The sequence below is a fragment of the Sinocyclocheilus anshuiensis genome, unplaced genomic scaffold, assembly GCF_001515605.1.
Source record: "Sinocyclocheilus anshuiensis isolate Anshui unplaced genomic scaffold, SAMN03320099.WGS_v1.1 scaffold603, whole genome shotgun sequence".
Classification (NCBI taxonomy): domain Eukaryota; kingdom Metazoa; phylum Chordata; class Actinopteri; order Cypriniformes; family Cyprinidae; genus Sinocyclocheilus; species Sinocyclocheilus anshuiensis.
Window position 1 is genome coordinate 60767 of NW_015551055.1, and position 19217 is coordinate 79983.

The window sequence follows — 19217 nt, forward strand, 5'->3', positions numbered from 1 at the left end:
AGTCAAAATAAAGTGTTAGCATTTATTTTGCCATTGTGTATACATCATCTTACAGTACGAGATATGATGATGACACTGAATGTATACTGATTTACAAATAAACAAGACACAGACGGTGACCTGCAAATGTGCACATTCACATGTCTATGAAAATGAAACTAAATGAAACATGACTGACCATTTGTGACAGTAGTGGAGTAAAAAGTAGAATATTATCCTTTAGTAATAATATTAGTAAATCTTTCCCAAATTTGTTAAATCTGTTTTTGCAACATCCAGGGATGTCTTTGATTGAAAAGATTTTAGGGGAAAAAGCTGTTTACTACTGTAAAAATATTTTAAAAGTTTTCTTATTTTAAATAAATTAATATTTTAAAAGTTAACTTGTGGTAATCTGTACTATTTACAATTACTTTTATATTTACTGTAAGTATTATTTTCAATTATACTACTGCTCTTAATAACCAACAGCATCATTGCAACATTTTTATAAAACAGTAAACCAACAGTTAATATTGCAGAACTACAGCCCTCATCTTTCAGCGGTCCTCTCCATTCACCCAGAAGGAGCATCAAAAGGTGTGGGTAAAAATCTGCTGTCGGCAAACCACTTATTACATTTCGCAGACACGAAACCATTCAGGAGCTAGTCACCATGACTCTGTCTCTGTGATCTAGCTGTACCTGACACATAACACACATGCTGCGTCCAAAGATAACTACCTTCCTAATCTACAGCACGAGAAAAGCTTTACATCAAAGAAGTAGCATGTCCAAATACACACCAAGCAAAAAATATCAGTATGACCTACTACTTCCACATAAGACCCAATGAGGCCACAGGAGAGGAGTCGTCATATTTGTAAATGTCAAGGTACAGACCTGCGGTTGACATCGTAAGTCAGCATGATGGATGTATGTTTGGATTATATTCATACTACACACATAAATAGTATGTACTTTATGAACTGTCAAGAAGCACATTTTTCAATAAAATACAGTACATACTCTGACAGCATGCAATTTCCTGCGGTGATTTCAGGTGTGCAAAGCTACAATGATGATGTTCTCATGGTGATTTCATATGCAACAAACTCCATTATTTTGCTAAATGTATTTAGTTATGAAACAAAGACAAAAAATAATGAAAACGGAAGCAGTTCTTATAGTTCGTTTTAGATTGTATATAATGTTTTGTGAGATAGCACTCAGGGTCATTGTGGTCACAAGTTATGGTGGTCAGAAGTAATGGTGAAACAACATACACTGGGACTCATACTCACTAGAGACGTGTTAAACTCATGAGCTGGAAGTGGTACTGAAGGGGCTTTACTCTATTCCACACACTTCAATGGTACATGACTGCCATCTAGTGCAACATCTGTTTTTGCTGCGAGCGGGATCATTAAAAAAGACTTTGCAGGTTTTCTCTGTGTGTGTGTGTGTGTAAGAGAGAACGGCACTGAATTTATTTGAGCAAGAACAAGAGAGAGAGAAAGGCAGCATGTTGGGGGAATATGTGAGAGCGAGCGAGATTGAGTTGTTTTAACATTTCTCCTTCTCTCTCTCTCTCTCTCTCTCTCTCTCTCTCTCTCTGAGCAGCACATTCATCATAAGAATCTTCTCAGTGTATCTCTGTGTAGAATTGATGAACCATCAACACAATTCTCCTCACTTTCTCTTTATATTGATAAAACAATCATGCATGTTTCTCCTCCAGTCACCAGTGCCCACTTATAAGATAAATGGGGTGTCACACAAACACATTTTTGCGTTTTCTTCTATTGCTCTAATGTATACTTCAACCTGCCTAAGAGACAGAGAGAGAGAGAGAGAGAGAGAGAGAGAGAAACTGAGAAAAAGAAGACAAAAATAGTATTCTCCATATTTATTTTTTTCAATACAGATTCTATCATCTTATACATTGTCACTGTTTTTCCAAAAAAGTGAAGTCCTAAACATGGAAATAAATTAGCATGTTTGAACAACGGGTTCCATTGTCCTGAAGTCAGTGGAGTTTTAGAATGGGTTTTTGGTTAAACAGCTGAAATAAGAGTTGTGTCCCAAATGACACACTATATATACACTATGCATTTATTCTATGCACTATGTACTGAATGAACCGTGTATGAATTATATAAGGTTATTTTGTCATCCAACAATGGATTTTATACCCTTGTTGTGTTTATACTTGCAATCTTGTAAACTACACTAACTCAAACTGTCCGTCTTGTACAGTTCAAATACTGAAAGAGTGGTCAGAAGCTTAGTGGTGGTGATGTTGAACGTATGCGACTGTGGTGTAGTTAATTTATAGCTTAATGATAGCTTTTCATGTTTGGCAATTGTGTTTAGGCACCAAAATTCATAAAAACTATGTTCAAAGATGAACGAATCATGTTTTGTTGGTCATAGAGCTTAATTTCTGCAATAATCCAATAGAATTTTCAATAGAAAAATCCTATTGGCTTTTTGTGAAGGGAATCAGGGTGATGATACCATTGAGTTGCAACTCTTGCAAACAGAGATGGACTGAGAGTTTATGTCCATCACAAACCAACAGCTCATGATCTCCCACTATATGTTTCGAAGCATATAAATATCAACCATGTTCTATATAATGCAAACTACTTCCTGCTGTACAATCTAGTTAATACAATGATTTTCACTGTACTTTCATATATCTAAAATATCTGTACATTGGAAATACAGCACAATTAAATTATACAATAAAAAAGTCTAACCCAGAGGTGCCCAAACTCGGTCCTGGAGGGGCCGATGTCCTGCAGAGTTTAGCTCCAACCTGCCTCAACACACCTGCCTGGAGGTTTCTAGTATGCCTAGTAAGAGCTTGATTAGCTGGTTCAGGTGTGTCTAATTGGGGTTGGATCGAAACTCTGCAGGACACCGGCCCTCCAGGACCAAGTTTGGGCACCCCTGGTCTAACCCAATCAGGTGCTTGAAAGGTAAGATCCTCAAAATAAAGTTTATTGGCTAAATCGGTTAGAATTTTAGCACTTCTGATTCCATCATCCATAAGTCAATGGGCTTTTAAAATGGATTTTGGTTAAATGCCTGGAATATGGTCTGTGGTTATTCTACAAAATAAAATACACCACTAATACCCCTTGTGATTTTTTGAAAGCTTTTACTTGTCTTAAAAAATGTGGTTTCTAGTTTATTTATTTGATAATTTAGTTTGGTCCAGGTGCCATTCATTCCAAGTAGGGATAACTGCAGGCTGGAGCAATGAGTGTGACAAAAGTTTAGGGCATGCCGAAAGGTAGGGGCATGGAGAAAGGTCTTCATGATTGGTCGACAAATCTGTTTGTCTGGGTGTGGGGGTAGGGTTAGGGGTAGTTCCTGTTGTACTGATTCACCTTTTGGAACACCTCCTTTCGGCACGCCCATTCATTTACATGGAGAGGGTGGTGTTTATGACCTATACTGCAGCCAGCCACCAGATGGCAATCAAAATGTTTTGGCTTCACTTTTCAGCACGTGAGGCACAGCTAATGCAGATAAATGCATCCCTAATGAGTCACAAACAGTTTTGAAGTGATTGCACAGATGAGACTTCTGCCTCAATTTTTTATTAATTTGTTCTACTGTATACAAATATTCCCACACACACAAAAAAAAACAGCTCAGCTCAATCATCTCAACATTCATGTGTCCATGTCAGTCACTGTATAAATATATATATACACACATAAACACTCATGTGTATATACATGAAACATGTTTTATCCTTCATATGTATCAGCATATACAATGCTGAGTGAGTGAGTTCTGAGACAAATTTCGGAACCACAGTTGCGCTGTCCTCTCTGGCACTGGACAAAGGTCTTGCAATTCAAAAAAGTTGCAATAATTTTGGCCAAAACAGAATCAGTTTAGTGCTCCATAGTGGATGATTTGTATGAGTGGAGAGAGGTATAATGATCACAGTGATGGTAACGCCCTTGAAACAGGGCACTCAGTTCATGAAAGAGGAATTTTGGGTCAAAATCTGCATATCATATACATTTCTCCTCAGAAAAAAAAAAAAAAGAAAGAAAAAAAACTTTCCTCAGCTACCCAAAATAAATCACATTACTACAATTTAATAACTTCTAATAAACATATTCATGATGAAAAAAATAAAATAAAATGATTTCAGAGAATAAATGTGGCAAGAGGCGTTCTAATCTAAATCCATTATATTTTTTTCTGGCTTTGATGTCAATTTTCTGCTTTTTAACGCATCTTTACACATATTCTCCTTGATCTAACTAACATTACTTATTCTTATGCCGCCAAATGCGACACTTTCCAGGTAAGGAAAGCAGTAGTGCAACAACCTTTAGCAGGATAATTCAGTAGCGCTTTCCACACAGCAGTTAGTCATGTCTGAACATGTCTTCAAAAGGTCCGCTGTGAATTTTACACAGCTTGGGTTTAATTTCTTTCTTCCTTTTTTTTTTTTTTTCTTTACCTTTTTTTAACAAATGTGCCAAAACAATATGCTGGCATAATTCTAGTACTGTAAAATGGTGTTTTAAATCAAAAATAAAAAGTGTAATGATAATTTAAATATAGTGCGTAATGTAGTATTTTGCACATTTTAAGACTGAAAAGAGTAACCTTTATTAATTTACTGAACCATTACATTGTGTTCATTATTTCACTTATGTAGAAGTTCTGACATGCTGCTTTATGTCAAGTGTTACTCTTTTTCTTTCCCTTTTTTTTCTTAAAAAAATATTGTCAAGTACAGGAGCTCTGTGGCAGTAAACAGAAGTGACAAAACTGAAAGTCCAGTTTTCACCCTGGGCCCTTAAGAGGAAGGGAAAGGATTTCTTATGATTTTCATACTACAGGGAAACTAAATATTAAAAACTAAGCTTGTGATGATGTCAAAGGCTGAGATATATCAAACAACAACCGGCGGTCATTCAAACTCTTATGATTTCAAATGTGGAGAGAAAAAAAATGTTTTATTGTTTACTCACCCTCAGGTCATTCCAAACCTAAATGTTAATAGTTTTTCTGTGGATCACCAAAGTAGCCTTTTTTTTTTAAGAATCATTATATAGGTTTTGCCATACATCCACAATTCATGTTGACCATGGGCTGTTAAGCACCAAAAAAAAAAAAAAAAAAACATAACCATAAAAGGGACCATAAAGCCATCCAAATGACTTTGTGCATTAGATTCCAAGTCTTCTGAAGCCATATGACAGTTTTTTTGTGGCAATCAGACTGAAATGTAAATTTCCTCACTAATAATCTTTACTTCCAACCAAGCTATGGTCAAGCTTGAGTCCAGATGCAGATTCGTCATTGTTGTCAAAACGGCATTGGATCTCGACTGTGTAGTAACCAAACACAGCGTGCCATTTTTACAGCTGAAATGAAATGGAAAGATAGTTTTTTTTTTCTTCAAAACTGTGATGTGTACATCTGAGTGTAAAGAAAGTATTCTATCCATCGGTTGCTGACTGGATTTTGAGATGTGGGAACACTTAAAAATGGAGGCAGATCTGAATGTGCATTGGGCAATTGATGTTGACAAGACATCAAAACACAGGTCAAATATGCAAATTAAACTGATGTCAAAAACTCGAGATGACGTTGATTTGATGTAGATTTGAACGTCAAACATATTGGCCTACATATATATTAAACCAATTTCAGTATGGAATTAAATTGCTATTATCGCCCAATAACCAGGAAAAGATTTTTGATAAATGTTGATATTTTGATTTAAAAAACCATATGCATGGAATAATTGTGACTCGAGGTAGACTTGAGGTTTGAAGGAGGGCAAGACAATCAGTGAATAATGACTTACATTTCAACCTGTTTCTCACACAAATCATGACTTAGGGATGGGCACGAGTACTTGGAAATGATCAATTGTGAAAACAATAATCAATGTTTGACATGTACACTCAACTCTTTAAAACATAATTTAAACATCTGTATTGGGAGAAGCCAAAAGGAACATAATACAGGATCTTAAAATGCATTTAAGACACATATTTTAAAGAACTGAACTTTTTAAATTTGCATGCTAAATTGAAATGCAACTTCGGTCAAGCCTGCCATGATGAAAACAACTTAGTTACAGTATAATTACAGTAATCTACAAGATAAGCGGACTTGCTTTCTTAGGGGTTTTTTTTTTATTCATTTGGTCAGCGAGTCTTTATATAATTACAAAATATGATGCCTTATGGTTTGATTATGCCAATGGCCACACTGTAAAGTTTCAGGAGTGACAACCGCATTTAAATAGGGAGTGCATCCCCTAAATTACAGTTTTGTGTGTGTATGGAACAGAACTCACTCTCGAAACCATGACACCATGGTAACCATAGCAAAGTTTTGCCGTCTTGCGCGTTTGGTATCAAGCATTTTTGGGATCAGCTCATAAAGCGATCCAGTTCCAGCGATCCAGAGTTAATAAAAGAGGCAGTTGCCAGTCGCTATATTTTGATATGTGGCTTATTTTCAAGATAATGTGTTTGGAGTTTCTGTAAATGTGGTTGTCACTACCTGCACGTTTCGGGGGTCATTCAGTTGTAAAATGCAGTTGTCACTCCTGTAAATTAAACAGTGAGACACGGTGCAACAGTCAAACACACATCCATTTGATGCATTTGTACGTAGGCCAACAGAAAAAACTAAATGCAGATGTACAGAATACTTGAAATATAGCACATGAGTTGTATAACTACTATTACGCTGCTTTTGGGTGTTTTTCTGAGATGAACAGCCCTTGGTCACTATGAACCTTGGTTGTATTGCAAGAACTGTGTAACAGTTCCTCAAAAAATTATTTTGTGCCCCATTAAAAAAAATGAATAAATAAAAAACTACTGCATACAGAATAGGAGTGGCATGAGGGAAAGTAAATGACAGAATTTTCACTGGTGGTTGAACCCTCCCTTTAAGACATATTTCCAGGAAAGTCTATTTTTTTTTTTTTTTTTACACAATTTGGAGATTTGGCTAATATTGGACTGTTCTTTTTATTCCGTTTCTGTTTTAGTCTGTTTTCCTGCACCAATCCTGGTGACATCATTAGGGTGCACATTATAGAAAATGGACACTTAACAGAAGACAGTGAAGAGGCCATGTTCTGCAAAATGCTAACATGACATTTTTTGGCCTTCAAAGGCATACGTGTGAGGCTAAAAAAATCACCATAAAAGGCTTCCAACCTATGACTGTACCCAGATGAAGCTACATTCCATTTAAATATAAAAAAAATAATAAAAATAAAAAATGACAAAGAAACTGAAAAATGTTTTGGCTTCTGGTTGACCCTCATTTATTTTATTTTAAGGCTTCTTTTCTCTCCATTTCTTCTTCTTCTCTACTGTTCCTCACAGCTTTTTGCTTTTCTTGAACAAGCTCTTGATCTTGGAGCGTTTTTTCTCTGCATTGTCGCAAAAGTCCTGGGAGGAGGTGGGTTGGAGTTGCTTGGGCTCCTTGATAGATTTGCTTTCTATGTCGAGGGAGCTAATGGAGGGGTAATGTCCCTCTGGAGGCGTCCCACTAGCGGGCAGCTGCCCCATGCTGTATGACTTTTCCAGAATGCCATTATAGGCCACAGCTTTGGTGCCAGGATGAAAGGTTAAACTTTGAGATTCTGGGAAGACAGAAGAGTGGGTAAGGTCAGGGGAGCCCTTGTGAATGGAGGAGGAGTCAAGAGGAGATGAAGGGGAGGATGTGGAAGAAGGTAAGGTCTCCATGGCGATAGCCTGGGCCTCCTGCGCCAGGAGAAGAAGTTCCTCACGAGAGATTTTACGTGGTGGGGTCTCCATGCCTGTAGCACATGTACTTTGAACAGAGGGACCGGAGAACTGCTTCCTGCCCAAAGAGGAACTGAGAGAATCTGAATCTGAGCATGTGTCCTGAAGATCCCTGTGTGACAGAAAGCTGCATTTATTGGATCAAAATACAGTAAAAACATTAATATTTCAAAATATTATTACAATTTAAAAACATGTTTTCTATTTTAATATATTGTAAAATGCAATTTATTCCTGTGATGGCAAAGCTGAATTTTCAGCAGCCATTACTCAGTCTAAATCATTTCAATATGCTGATTTGGTGCTCAAGAAACTATTCTTATTATAATAAATGTTGAAGACAGTTTTCACTGACTAATATTTTGTGGTGTAGTGAATTTTGCTTTCGCCAACCTAGGGAGGCGAAATAGTGTAGTGATGAATACTCGCGTCACCAATGACATTATGATATTTGGATCACGTGTCACTTAAGGTGTGGTTATGAGTACATCACATAAGAAAGATTGGTGGGATCTCTAACTTGTAGAACCTCTTTCTGTATCATCAACACAAGGAAGACACAAGTGTAATAAAATAGATTTTATTAACAAAAGATAGACAAGAGTAATCAACAACTACTAAATGAATACCATAAATGGAATAGGAATAATGTGCATAAGATGCATAAAATGCAAGTGATTATGTTGGGTGTTGCTATGTTAGAGCTACGTTATCTGGAAAGATAAACTGTTGCTACTCTGAAAGAAATAAGGTGAAGAACCTTATTATGCATCAAACAAATACGGGAAAGATTATTTGTTATCAACTGCAATCAGCTATATAATATCTAATGTAAATGAGAAAATCATATACTGATAATATACAACAATGCCAAAGTCTCTGAAAGAGGTTTGGATAAGTGATAGTTACGTTCTCTGTAGTTGAGTGAGCAGTCCAGTGGCAGTGACTTCATCCACTGGTTGTGCTGGTAGCAATGCAGCGGGGAAAGGAGCAGGAATCCGTTTCGACAGCCTTGGACACGAAGCGCTGGAGGATGCTGATCTTCTGGAGCACCAAAGGGTCCTAAAATCTGGAACATGCAGATGTGGCCCTGGAGTAGGTGCAGAAGGTCCTTAGCCTGGAACACGCAAGCAAAGGTACCTTGGAGTGAAGGTCTGCTCGCCGGAGTTGAACCTTGTTGCAGATGTCTGTGTGTCTTCTGGTGCCTCTCTGGGCTAGAGACTCAGAACTTGGTCAATCCGCTTTGTCTCTCTAGGATGGAGACTCAGGACGTGCTGCATCTGTTGTCTCGCTGGAGGAAGACTCTGAATGAAGTCTGAATGTAGATTATCTCTTTCCTCGCAGGCTGGAGGCTCAAAACGTGGTCGTATCTGTTGCTGCCTCGAAGCTGAAGACTCAGGACTTCGTATCTGTTATTGCCTCTTCCCTCACGGGCCAGAGGTTCAGAACGTTGGTGATCTGTTGCAGTCCTTTCCTTTCCTTGACAGGACTCAGACTCAGAACGAAGGTTGATCTGCTATTGCCTCACCCTTGCAGGGCTCAGACTCAGAACAGTTGTTTCTGTTATTGCCTCTTCCTTTCGGGACTCAGACTCAGTACCGAGGTTTATCTGTTAGTGTCTCACCCTTGCAGGCCGGAGACTCAGATCTTGCTCTGTTAGTGTCTTTTCCCTGACAGGACTCAGACTCAGAACAGTGTATCTGTTAACGTATTTTCCATTGCAGTACTCAGACTCAGAACTTGCTCTGTTAGCGTCTTTTCCCTGACAGGATCCTGGTAACAGGACTCAGACTCAGAACAGTGTATCTGTTAACGTATTTTCCATTGCAGTACTCAGACTCAGAACTTGCTCTGTTAGCGTCTTTTCCCTGACAGGATCTGCTATCGTCTCACCCATGCAGGGCTCAGACTCAGAACAGTGAGTGTCTTTTGGGAAGGTACCTTTATCTCTTTCTGATGAGGAGGAGATTGCAAACTGGTGCTTCTCCATTTCCAGGCTGTGACTGGCTGTTTCCATCAGTCAGGGGACACGGTGTGGCCCACCCTTCTTTCCTCCTGTGGAACTTATTTGTATAGTCCAAACACACATTTAGAAAAGTGTCACTTCAGCTTTACCAATGCATTATTCACTTACCAAACCACAATTAGAATACCTTTGGCAATGTTACGAACACATTAAGTCCAAACATGATGGAAAAAGAATGAACTTTCATACATGCATTCATTTGTCCGTTAACAGCTGAGTTTGTGTAAGATGTTGCACTACACGTCGCTGTCACTGAGAATACTTATTTCTCTGAATAGAAACTGTGATGCACTACCATTGAAAAGTTTGGTTTAAGTACTTTTTTCATATAGAAATTAATGGTTTTATTCAGCAAGACCGAATCAGCATCCAATTGATCAAAAGTGAAAGTAAGAACATTAATGTTATTTCTATTTCATAGAAATGCTGTTCACTGAACTTTCTATTCATCTAAGAATCCTGAAAAAAAAATGTATCACAGTTTCCACAAAAAAAAATATTAAGTAGCGTAAACTGTTTAACGTTGATAATAGTAAGAACCATTATTAATAATTGAGCACCAATAATCAATACGACAATAATTTAGCACCAGATCAACATATTAAAGTGATTCCTGAAGGATCATGTGACACTGAAGACTGGAGTAATGGCTTGCCATCACAGAAATAAATGACATTTTAAAATAATATTAAAGTAGAAAACAGTTATTTTAAATTGCAATAGCATTTAACAATATTACTGTATTTTGACGAATAGATAAACCTTGGTGAGTATAAGTGAGTTTCAAAAACATTAAAAATATATATTAATTATTCCAAACTTTTGACCGAAACCGTGCATTCATTGAAATTATTCATATATAAATGTGATTTTATAAAGGTAAATAGGTAAATTAACATGTACAGAATTTTAAATTAATTAATTAATATATACAAAGAAAAGCTGACGTACCCTTTCCTTTCGACAGTGAAGAAGATGTGATCATCGTCTCCCTCGGGTCTGTAGGCCAGTGGGGCCGAGGCCATAGACAACAGGTCAGGGTCAGGAGAAAGGGACGAGGGCTGAGACAGAAGACTTCTGCGGGAACGACAAACACTGCTGTTGTGGGTCACAGGAGGTCGAATCAAAGGAGCTGTGTAGAAAAGACATCTTTATGCACCTTAGCATGGTATACTTATCATAACAAAGTAAGTAAGACTTTAGTTTAGGGACCAGTTCTCATGATTAACAGGTTCTAAAATTCATTCATTCATTCATTTAAAAAAAAAAAAAAAAATTTTGAGATGAAATAAAGATCTTTATTCCATAACAGAAACTGGTATGGAACCGATGTCTTACATTGTTTTTAAATGTATCTGAATGGTTTAGAAAGAAAAGTTTTTGCACATTAATAAGATATACATTAGTTAAAAATTATGTAATTTAAAGTCGCATTTTTAGAACATTTCACACAATCTTGGGCTTAAAGAGGGGAACTTACAGGTGAACTGTGGAATGATTGGTGGTGTGTCCTCATCGAGATCGTCCACCCCGCCAGCGATTGGGTAGGGTGGCACCGACATCCGCGGCATGACCACCCAGCTGTGGTCGGCGTACAGGGAGGCGGTGAGGCTGGGCAGCCCAGAGTTATGAACCACTGGAAAGCCACATAACTTCTCTATTTGCTGCCAGCGGTGAAGACGTTCACGCAAACAGGCTGTGACCTCTGATAGAGCTTTTCTAAAAAGAAAAAGAAAAAAAAAAACACTAATAAGCTTTCATTTAATGCGGGTAACCATTAGCGAGTGCATGTGCATTATGTGTGCTTACTTAGCCTCAAGTATTTTGTGGTCTACTTCATCCAGTGATGAGCTGTGTGCAACATGTAGGGTACCAAACACAGAGTTCCTCTTCTTCTTGATCTTTTCTGCCTGAAATTCACACAACATGACCATAGAAACACACAAGTAATGAAAATACAATGACATTGCATGGAAATGCACCAGTTGACTCGTGTGTGATCTGCACATTTGCTGGTTGTACTGAACGCAAGCTCATCTCTCCTGCTGCAGTGACTGCTAATTGTTTTAGCTTAACTGCTGATGACTCGTTCTAGATGCAAATAACAAACGGCAAAACAAACCATGTAGTTAAAAAGTAATTTAACCACATCATTAGAAATCTAAATTAACAGGGGAAAGTTTCAGCTTCATTTTTGTTAGTCACTGAGAGAGGATGTGAATGAGATGTTTGTTTAGGTAGATTTAAACTGAAAATGAAACTTCACTTTTAATGTATAATAGCTGATGTTAAGTAAATATTTCATAGACTCAAAGATCCAATAACTATTTGGCCTGAAACTTTAAAATCTGTTGGTCAAACAAGCATTTCCTGCCCTGACAAGAAGTGTGAACAATAAATCACCTCGTCCTTTGCGACCGTGAGCTGCAGCTCGGCATTCTGTTTTTTAATGTTGTAGTACTGCAGTTCCACCTCATGTGTGAGCTGAAGCCACATCTGCAGGGCTTCTGGCACCGACCAATCTGACTGCATCTCTTTCTCTGCTCTCTTCAGTGCCATTCGCACCTGGAAATACCCAACAAACACAAACACTGTGGAACTTGTAATTTATTACAACATCACAACTTGAGGAACGCTGCATCCATCTAGGGGTGTATTTACCGAATAAGGCTGTTGTGATGAAAGGCAATAGAAATCCAATGATGAACTTCAGGAAATAATACGTTTTGGACAAAAAGTAATTAATTACATTTTACTATATTAATCCTTCTGTTCTGTTTCGAGTCTTAGAGACCCCAAGGTCATTTTAATAGCTTGAGAAAATATATTTAACATTACTGTATCATGTTGATAGCTCATACTTTGCTACATAAATCGGTCTATTATTGGTCAGTTATTGTGGTAGCATTCATTTCAGATTTACCCCCTTCATATATGCATCATGTAAGGAAAATGTTAGGCTGCTTACTGTGTGGTCAAAAGTCTGGCTTGCCTTACAAAAAGCAGCATAAAATATACTTGAAGTGTACTTTTTTCTTTTAAAAGTTCAAGTATATTTTCCAAGAATACTTTATGTAGGATACACTAATATCAATGTACTAGTAGTATTCTTGTTTATCCTTACTTTTTCGTTTTATCTGTTAATGGATTTTTAATAAACTGTTATATAAAAATATTTTGATGTAGAATTTTGTTTGTCAGTGTTACTGGCTTATGGATACTTATGGATAAGTTTTTTTCAATGCATATTTAAGGCCCATTCACACCAAAGTATAACCTCAACTATAACCATAACTTCACAGAGGAATGATAGTGCTGGAATCACTTTCACAAAGATTTTTTTCCCAGCTGAAGTACAATAAAAACAGTGACAGCCAATCAGGATCCATCCAGCTTTAAAGAGCTTGGGCATTTAGATAACTGCACATAACTGCAGCGCAGGCTTACACTTGAACTTGAAGCATAACATATTTGGAATACTTAATACTTTATTCTTTTCTTAAGTATATCTCGATTAAAAGATTAAGAACAAGTGTAGGCGAAACATACTTTTCTGTATAAGCCAAGTAGACTGAAAGTATACTCTCTTATTTTTAGTTTTAGTTTTAAAAGAAGGATACTAATAGCACACTTCACACAACAGAACTTCTTTTTTGGCCCTGTCCCAAATGGCAGACTTCACATGCACTTGCAGTCTTGTGGACTTACAATGCCCGCCGCATGTGTGTGTCTGTTAAGTCCCATTCATCATTTTAGCTTTCAGAAGGGTGCTCGTGAGTGCCCCCTTTGCAGCCGCTATGCGTTTACGTTGCAATTTGAGACAGGGCCTTTGTGTAAGGGTCATCACATTAAAGGCTAAATCTATGAAGGGCATTTTTGATTTATATTGGTTCCTACCTGCACTAGTTCCTCCTCTGCGTACTTGAGTCTGCTGAGTTCACATTCAGCCCCCTCTCGCAGCTCTCGCAGTCTGCTGGCTTCTCTCTTTGCTCCGTTGATCTCGTCACGCATCTTCTGCTCCAGGTTCTGCTTCTCCACCGCCACCGTCCGGTTCTCCTCCTGAGCTTTTTCCAGCCTGATGAAACCACAGAGAAATTTGAGTCACATCTGAAATCTGGTGTGTTGCAATTTAAAATAGTAATAATAATATTCTGTCATAATTTGTTCACCCTCATGTTGTTCCAAACCTAAATGACTTCAGAGGAAAATAGAACAAACAGAATCATGACCACTCTTTTCTATATAATGCAAGTGAAAGGGTTATAGGCTGTCGAGCTCAAGAAAAACACAAAAAAAAGGTGTCGTGTCATCACATTATGAATGTAATGCCATACTTGACATGTAATGGTCAATGGCAAGGGGTCTCATTGTACTGACATATGGATGTGGGTGAAGACAGCAAAACCCATTCTGTTCTTCACATACAGCTATGTTACAGCTTCAGAAATTTGTGTGAGAGTTGCATGAACACCTTTTATGGTGCTTTTTGTCATATTGGAGCTAGTCTCTCCTTCTGTGTTCCACAAAGAAAGTCATGCAGATCTGGAACGACATGAGGGTGAGCAAATTATGACAGAATTTTCTTTTTAGGATGAACTCTTCCCTTGAGGGTACTTATAGAAAAGCTTAATGAGCCCTCTCATAACAAGAAATGCAATATGATGTTAAACAGATGATAGAATATTTCGTGCTCTTATTCTCTCTCTCACTGTCTGTTATTTGCTTTCTCTCTCACCGGCTCTGTAGCTCTATCAGGCTCTGTTCAGCATTCTGTAGACTCTCCAGATCTTTCATCATCCGGGAGATGTGAATTCTAGATGATTTGTTCTGTATGTATGCAAACCAGCAGCCTCCCACACCAATGATGATTGAAATCATCAAAACAAAGTCCTTCAGCCAGTGATGGTGAGGACCTAGAGGAAAAAGAGAGAAAAGAGAGAGCATGTTTACCCACTAAGCAAGCAAATATTTCAATAAAAGAAATACTTCTATACAATAGCTTTGTGCAAAAATATAACATTTTAAAAATGTTTTTGAAAGAAGCGTCTTATGCTCACAAAGACTGCATTTATTTTACCAAAAGTACAGTAAAATATTGTGTAATACTGAATAGTGTAAATTTCAAATAACAGTTTTCTTTTTTAATATATTTTAAAATATAATTTATCCCTGTGATGGCAAAGCAGAATTTTCAGCTGGCATTACTCCAGTCTTCAGTGTCACATGATCCTTCAGAAATCATTTTAATCTGCTGATTTGGTGCTCAAGAATCATTTCTTCTTATTATCAATCTTGAAAACAGTTATGCTGCTTAATATTTTTGTAATTTATTTCTAGGATTTTTTGATCAATATAAAGTTCAAAATAACAGCAAAAGAACAGAATGTAGAAGTCTGTCACTTTTGATCAATTTGATGTGTCCTTGCTGAGTATTAATCTTAAAATCTTACTGACACCAAACTTTTGAATGGTAGTGCAGTCATACTGACTACTTATGACACTTTTGTGTTGCTACTGCATTCTTTTTAAACCGTAAAAACCTTCCGTTCTCATTCATTTTAACTGCACTGAAAAGAGCGAGATTGTTTGTGACATTATAGTACATTATTTGTATTCCAAGAAAGCAAAGTTTGGAACAACATACATTTTGGGCTGAACTATCCCATTACATAAACTATTTAACAAGTCTTATTCCAGCTTATGTGCATTAACTCACGTAGTGGAGGTCCAAAGAGCACTGCGTCCAATGCTTTTAGATTTAATTTCTGTTTATGTCGTTGGTCTAATATCTTTAGCTGCATTGACATAAACGACGGTTCATTGGCCGCTATTCTGTAACAGAAAGGAAAAACACAGCAGGTCAAGGAGTAAGAATATGTCAAGATCACACAAAATCAGCCAGTTTCTACCAACAAAAAAAGCTCAGTTTGTGATTTCAAACTTTACTTTGAAATGCTAGGGCTTCCAATAAATCTCTCTGAAATGTCTATGAAAATCTTAGGGGTGAAAAACAAATCCCTTTAACTGCAAAACTATCCCGTGACCGTGAAATTAACTGGTATGTATGAAGGGCACAGTCTGTGACTATGTGTGTGTGTGCATGAATTGCAAGTTCAAGCTCAAAGGACTAATTTTAAGAAGCAAGTACTAGATGACTGAAAGATCACATGTGCTGCCACACACATACTAAGTATAGCTGCAGGTGAAAGGTGATCTGCTGCTGTGACATCATTTCATGAGTCATGGAGAAGTGGCCGTGAGAGGAAACTAAACACCCTAAACCTTTCTTTACCCCCAATGCTCATGCACATCTTTACTGTCTGTGTCATGACACATCATCACCACTAGAGGGAAGCACTGCTGCTAAAAACTCACATTTTGTGTTTTTTTTTTATTGGTGTATAAGCATTTAATATCAGTGTTAAAGACACACCTTTTTACTTTTAAACAGATAGTTAAGATACTTGTATTACTTAGGCTTCTACTAGTTTCAACTCTAGTTTCTATCACACTTTAACATAAGTGTGGCTTAAAAAATAATGCATACATGAAAAAAAATTTTTGTGTAAGGCTGTGATTGGTTTAGGAGTAGAAGTATTATAACTACGCATAAAAACAATGCGAGTCAGTGGAAAGTCCATGATGAATAGACAAAAGTGTGCATTTGTTTACCGAGGTAGCGTGTTGCCATCTACTTTAAAATCTCTGAAGTTTTTTTCGTACTGAGGAAGCTCCACCGACACTTTCAGCCACTGAACTGCATCCTCCAGTGTCCAGTTGTGCACTGAGAGAGAGAGAGAGAAAGAGCAAAGAGAAGGGCGAGTAACATATTTTGTAACATATTTTAATGACAAATTTGCAATCCTTCAACATGTTTTGAAAAAAATAAAAAATAACTATATATACAGTGGGTACGGAAAGTATTCAGACCCCCTTCAATTTTTCACTCTTTGTTATATTGCAGCCATTTGCTAAAATCATTTAAGTTAATTTTTTTTCCTAAATCAATGAAGGTACATCAGTAATAAAACAGAAGGTTAACCTGAAAAAGAAGGAAAAAACATCCTGAAGAATGAAGAAAAATATTTCAGATTCTGCACTATTTCTGTCATTTTTAAGGAAATTGATCAAGTTACTGTTTGTACAGATGCTCAGATGTTCTTCCACTGAAGCTTAAGATGCTCTTTGGATCATATCAAATCATGCTGGATAATATGATCGTCAGGTTTCACAAACTTTTGTAAGTTAATGCAGCTTGTGCTCTGCTATCAGTAAAGCAAATGAGATAGTAAGACATGTTCCTGGACCAACATATTTTTTTCATCCTGGCACAACATTACCATCCAAAAACACAGACCATATCCCTACCCTAACTAGAATTTATCCCTAAAATAAGACAGAAATGATAGCTGAATAAAAGGTGTAGAAGCACCTAACCCTGGATGTAAGCCTAAAACTGATATTTTCTGTAAACTTATCCCTCAATTCTGATTGGTTGATTGGAATTTTGTCCCCAGGATCAACATGGATGTTGATCCTCTCTATTATTTTTTTATTTGTTTGAAGAAATGACAACTTTTGTTCAGCAAGGACACATTAAATTGATCAAAAATGACAATAAGGATGTTTGTAATATTACAAAAGAGTTCTACTTGAAATAAATGCTGTTCTTTCTATTCATCAAAGAATGGAAGCTGAAAATTCAGCTTTTCCATTACATGAATAAATTAATAAAATATATTAAAATAGAAAACAGTTTTAAACTTTTTTTTTTCAGTTTTAAACTTTAAAAAAATATTTTAATAAACATTAATTTTAATAAATTTCAATAATACAGTAAATTAAATACTTTAAAAATAAAAGGTACTTCACCATTTTTCATTATTATGAATTTTTAAGCTTAATGAACTTAATTGATAAAAAAACAAAAGATATAGTTACTCATAACAAATGAATAATAGCTAAAATAGCCAATATATGTGCACAACTGTCATCATCTGAATTCTACATTTATGCAGCAAATTGGGATGTACTCAGGGCTGGATTGGTAATCGGGCATACCGGGCATTTTATGGGGCCGACAGAATGTTTTTTTGCCGAAAACCATCACGCATGGACAGCGAGCAGCCAGTGGCCCATTGGTTTGTCTCCTGTATTGACAGCGTAAACATCCAATCACAATGCGCTATAGACGGAGCGATGAAGTATTTTGCTCCGCCTATATAAAGATCGCATCACCCCAACTTCTTCCTCGTCGGCTTTTCCCACGTTTTCACAGGAGATTTATCAAGAACAGGCTTGCTCTGCGGTGAGTGATGCGGGCCAAAGAGCAAGGCAGGAGGAGAAGAAGAGAGTAGATGAATTGGTAAAGTGCTTGATAGGGACTCGCAACGGAGGCAGGAATCTAACCTATCCTAATGTGTGTGCGCGGCTGCACGCCATGAGTGTATGCGTAAACACTTTTTAATAAAACGTAAATTCGTCCCCCGCGATTTTTTAGCCAAGTCAAGTCAAGTGTGTTTATAGGTTTCCATGGCCCAATGCGAATAAAGCTAGATTTAAATAAAAAAAGACACGATATTGTCGGACCTGACGTTTTATTCTTATCCAAAACAAGATGTGATATGAGTGTGATACATAGGCTACATACATACACTACCAGTCAACATTTTTTGAACAGTAAGAAAGATCCAATAGAAAGATCCAAAGATCAGCATTCAAATGAAATAAAAAGCTTTTGTAAAATTATACATATACCATTCAAAAGCTTGGAGTCAGTATTTTTATTTTATTTTCATTCAGGGATAAATTACATTTTAAAATATATTCAAATAGAAACATATTTCACTATATTACTGCTTTTGCTGTATTTTGGATCAAATAAATGCAGGCTCGGTGAGCAGAAGAGACTTCTTTAAGGTGAACGAAATGACCGAACTGATACATCTCGTTCGTGAAGGAGTTGAATGAACTGGTACATGTCGTTCGTGAGTTGAATGGACTGGTACATGTCGTTCGTGAGCTGAATGAACTGGTACATCTCGTTCGTGAATGAAATGACTGAACTGGTACATATCTCGTTCGTGAACGAAATGTAAAATAAAATAATACTAACTGCTTTTTTTTGCAGGTTTTCGCCACCTGCTGGCGTATTTATGTAATATGAAGAAATGGTCACTGAACGAATCAGTGAACGAATCTGAGCGAATCATTTTGGTGAACGAACTGAAAATGAACGAATTTCTTGAAATAATCAAAATTTCCATCACTAATTTTGAAAGATGAAGCTCGCGATTATGGTAAGGGGCGTTACATTTCCGACGAGTGCTTGCGGTGTTCGGCCAATCACAATGCACTGGGTCAGCTGGCCAATCAGAGCAGACTGC

The 19217-nt window shown here is 37.1% G+C and overlaps 1 protein-coding gene across 1 annotated transcript in view; it reads right to left on the bottom strand.

Annotated features, from left to right (window-relative positions):
- Positions 1-7306: 7306 nt before the first annotated feature.
- The window catches only part of LOC107661953 (stromal interaction molecule 2-like), a 45855-nt gene continuing 33944 nt past the window's right edge, over positions 7307-19217 (bottom strand). The window contains exons 4-12 of the mRNA XM_016451773.1: positions 16504-16615; positions 15548-15663; positions 14567-14744; positions 13729-13906; positions 12235-12396; positions 11641-11741; positions 11312-11550; positions 10783-10963; positions 7307-7917 (exon numbers count right to left, since the gene is read on the bottom strand). Of these exons, the coding sequence (XP_016307259.1) occupies positions 7377-7917; positions 10783-10963; positions 11312-11550; positions 11641-11741; positions 12235-12396; positions 13729-13906; positions 14567-14744; positions 15548-15663; positions 16504-16615 (1808 nt within the window). The 3' untranslated portion in view covers positions 7307-7376. The remainder of the gene's footprint in view (positions 7918-10782; positions 10964-11311; positions 11551-11640; positions 11742-12234; positions 12397-13728; positions 13907-14566; positions 14745-15547; positions 15664-16503; positions 16616-19217) is intronic.